The sequence below is a fragment of the Myotis brandtii genome, unplaced genomic scaffold, assembly GCF_000412655.1.
Source record: "Myotis brandtii unplaced genomic scaffold, ASM41265v1 scaffold421, whole genome shotgun sequence".
Classification (NCBI taxonomy): domain Eukaryota; kingdom Metazoa; phylum Chordata; class Mammalia; order Chiroptera; family Vespertilionidae; genus Myotis; species Myotis brandtii.
Genome location: NW_005366140.1, coordinates 2,237,702 through 2,241,027, shown reverse-complemented (window position 1 = coordinate 2,241,027; position 3,326 = coordinate 2,237,702). Strand labels below are relative to the sequence as shown.

Below are 3,326 nucleotides of genomic sequence, written 5' to 3'. Positions count from 1 at the left end.
TTTATTTATATATATATATATTATTGATTTCAGAGAAGAAGGGAGAAGGAGAGAGAGATAGAAACATCAATGATGAGAGAATCATTGATCGGCTGCCTCCTGCACACACCCTACTGGGGATCAAGCCTGCAGCCTGGGCATGTGCCCTTGACTGGAATCGAACCTGGGACCCTTCAGTCTGAGGCCAACACTCTAGCCACTGAGCCAAGCCAGCCAGGGCATGGAGACATTTTTGGTTGTCACAACTGGTTGGTGGAGGTGTTCCTGGCATCTGGTGGGTGAGGCCAGGCATGCGACTGGGCCCCTAGCAAAGAATGAGCCAGCCCAGACATCAGCAGAACGAGGCTGGGAAGTTCTGGATAGACTCCCACTTGTGACCTGCTGACCTGGGCCCGCAGGATCTCCCAGGAGTTTATAAAAACACAGAAGAGGGCAGAGATGGCTGGCTATCCCTGATGGGCCCCAGTGCCTGGCACACAACGGGTGCTTAATTGTCTGGGAATGTTTGAGGGCTGGTGCTTACCTGTCCAGCCCAGTAGGTGGCACCAGAGACCCGCGGAACACATCCTGGTTCCTGGGCTGGTCCCGCCTGCCTAGGATCCTGGGGGATGCGTTGGTGACTCCAGGCAGAGAACAGGGGTTTCCTCGATTGGAAAACATAAAGGTTGTGGAAAGTAGCAGTGCTGATGCAGTCCCTGCACACCTAGATCATGGGGTGCCTGGGCACTTTTGAGAGTTTTCCCATTGTCTTTCTGTGCAGGACTGGATCCTGCCTTGTTGTTAGTGGACATTGAATGTCACTGGTTCCCTCCACTCTTCACATGCTACATTGGGTTGGGGGCGGGGGGGCGGTCTTTAAACTTTTTGATTGCCAGCATTTTGACAACATAGCAAAGTTGAAAACCCAAAGGGAAAATCAGTGTCCGCCAAAGATCCATTATGCAGACAGAAAAGCCAGAAACCTTTTGACAGTCTGGGCCCTGGGAGTCCTCCCCAGGCCTTGGCTCTGGGCCTTGGGGTCATCCCCATCCTCCAGATGAGGAAACTGAGGCTCAGAACACAGTGGCCTTGCCTGAGGTGCCTGAGCACAGAAGTGGGAGCCCCAGAAGCTATACTCAAACACCCTTGACCTTTAAACCTGCCCACACACACTTTTGTGCCACGCAGGCAGGATGGAAGCTCAGTGGGTATCCTCAGGCACATCAGCCCCTCTCCTGGGACATTTAGTCCAGCCACAGGAGTGTCCTGGGGAATTGCAGGCACGGACCAGCCCGGAGGCATGGGAGGCAACTGGCAGAATTGTAGGCAAGTGAGGGTGCCTGCAGTGCAGAACCCAGCCGAAGGCCACACACACTACAATGGGACCTCACTCTGTCCCCTGGAGCAGTGGAAGGGCAGTGACCAAGGATAAGTTCTGTAGGCCAGATGTCCCCTCGTCCCACTGGCATCTGGGTCTCCGTGGGGAGCCTCGGTGCCATCAGCCCCATCCACTGTGATGCTAGACTGGGGCCAGTGCCTCCTCCAAGGTCTCTGTACCCAAAAGGGCAGAACTCTTGCCCCAGCTCGCAAATGGATTCAGACCCTCTGTGGCTCCTGTCTCCTTTGGAATCCAATACAAACTGCTCCCCAAGCCCTTGAGGCTCCTAAGCTGCCCCCCCACACACACACACACACCTCCCTCTATACTTCCCATCCCCAGGTCAGCTACACCGGTTCTCTCTGTGCTTCTCGGCATGCTGGGTGGCTCTTGCCTCAGGGTCTTTACACCTGCCACTCCCACCACTCCCCCCCCCCACCTCCTGGCTGGCTCCTCCTCTGCCCAGGGGTCACTTTTTCCTTCCAGACCTACCCACCCACCTGTGTTGTTCCTATCTTCATATATGTTGGGCCGTCGTGCTCCCAGCCATGTCCCATGTCCAACACAGGGTCTGGCACACTGCAGGGTCTCAGTCCACCTTGGTGGTAGGGTGGGGTCCACCCCTGATTGCCCCATCACCCCAGGAGGAGAAGGAGAAGCGGCGCCTGGAGCAGCTGGAGCGCAAAAAGGAGGCCCAGCGCTTGCTGGAGGAGGAGGACTCGAAGCTCAAGAGCAGCAAGGCCCCCCGGGTAGCTGTGCCAAGCAAAGTCACCCGTGCCCAGATTGAGGAGACGCTCCGCAGAGACCATCAGCACAAGGAAGCCCAAGAACCAGGTGGGGCTGGGTCCCCTGTGGCGCCGCCCTCTTACACGTTAAAGAATAGGCAGCGGCCCTCCCCACCCCAGAAGCCTGGGCTCTGCAGGAAGCATGGGTGGGCGGTGGCCCGGCAGGCCTGCTCTGAGCGCAGGCATACACTGGGTACTTGCTCTGCACCGGACCTCGGCTTGTGCGCCACTCCTCCCCAGTATGGGGGACGCTGCCCGAGGCTGCGCAGCCGTGTGTGAGTCTCCTCCGTGTGCCCAGCTCCAGGGGAGTTAAGAGGGCAGAGGGCTGGGCACCGGAAGGGTAGGACCACCCCCTAGGTCGGTCCTGGAAGGGCTTCTCAGCTCAAGTCGCGTTCCTGCCATCATTCTCCCCTCCCTTCTGTCCCCACTGTGTCTCTCTCTGGATATGTCTCTGTCACCCGGCTGGCTGCCCATCCCCAGCCGAGAAAGTCAAGAGCCACCTGGAGGTGCCACTGGAGGAAAACGTGAACCGCCGAGTGCTGGAGGAGGGCAGCTTGGAGGCGCGCACCATCGAGGACGCCATCGCGGTGCTCAGGTAGTGGGGCGGGGCCTGAGCCTCTGGGGCGCGGCTTAAGCCTGGGCGGGGCCTGAGCCTCTGGGGGCGGGGCCTGAGTCTCTAGGGCGAGGTCGCTCCTGGGCCCCTTTGAAGTCCTGTGTCCTCCCTGCAGCGTGGTGGAGGAGGCCGGAGACAGGCACCCAGAGCGCCGCATGCGGGCTGCTTTCACCGCCTTTGAGGAGGAACAACTGCCTCGGCTCAAGCAAGAGAACCCCAACATGCGGCTGTCGCAGCTGAAGCAGCTACTCAAGAAGGAGTGGCTGCGCTCACCAGACAACCCCATGAACCAGCGGGCCGTGCCCTTCAACACCCCCAAGTGAGCCCCGAACTGGGGGAGCAGCCCCACGAACTGGGGGAGCCGCCCTAGGGGCGGTCAGGGTCGTGATCCTGCTGCCGTCTCACCGGGTCAGGTCCCAGGGTTAGAGAGGCCCGGGCCAGTGCGTGTCCTGGGGGCTAGTTGGCATCATCAGCCATGCCCCCCCGCCCAGGGTCCCTGCTGTGAGTGACACCCACCGCCCTCCCGTGTGCAGTCCTGGGCTGATGCCCAATAAAGGTGGTGGGTGAGGCA

At 59.7% G+C, this 3,326-nt stretch overlaps 1 protein-coding gene across 1 annotated transcript; it reads left to right on the top strand.

Moving 5' to 3' along the window:
• Positions 1–869: 869 nt before the first annotated feature.
• Positions 870–3,326, top strand: CCDC124 (coiled-coil domain containing 124). Its single transcript, XM_005873875.2, has 3 exons — positions 870–2,191; positions 2,623–2,737; positions 2,871–3,326. Exons 1-3 carry the CDS (start codon positions 1,906–1,908, stop codon positions 3,076–3,078), a joined length of 609 nt encoding a protein of 202 aa, XP_005873937.1. The 5' UTR covers positions 870–1,905; the 3' UTR covers positions 3,079–3,326.

Excerpts from the sequence above, each read along its gene's own strand:
- CCDC124 (XM_005873875.2), top strand. The coding sequence starts at position 1,906 with ATGTCCCATGTCCAACACAGGGTCTGGCACACTGCAGGGTCTCAGTCC. Across the intron at positions 2,192-2,622 it reads CAAGGAAGCCCAAGAACCAG|CCGAGAAAGTCAAGAGCCAC; the intron begins GTGGGGCTGGGT and ends GCCCATCCCCAG. Across the intron at positions 2,738-2,870 it reads GACGCCATCGCGGTGCTCAG|CGTGGTGGAGGAGGCCGGAG; the intron begins GTAGTGGGGCGG and ends TCCTCCCTGCAG.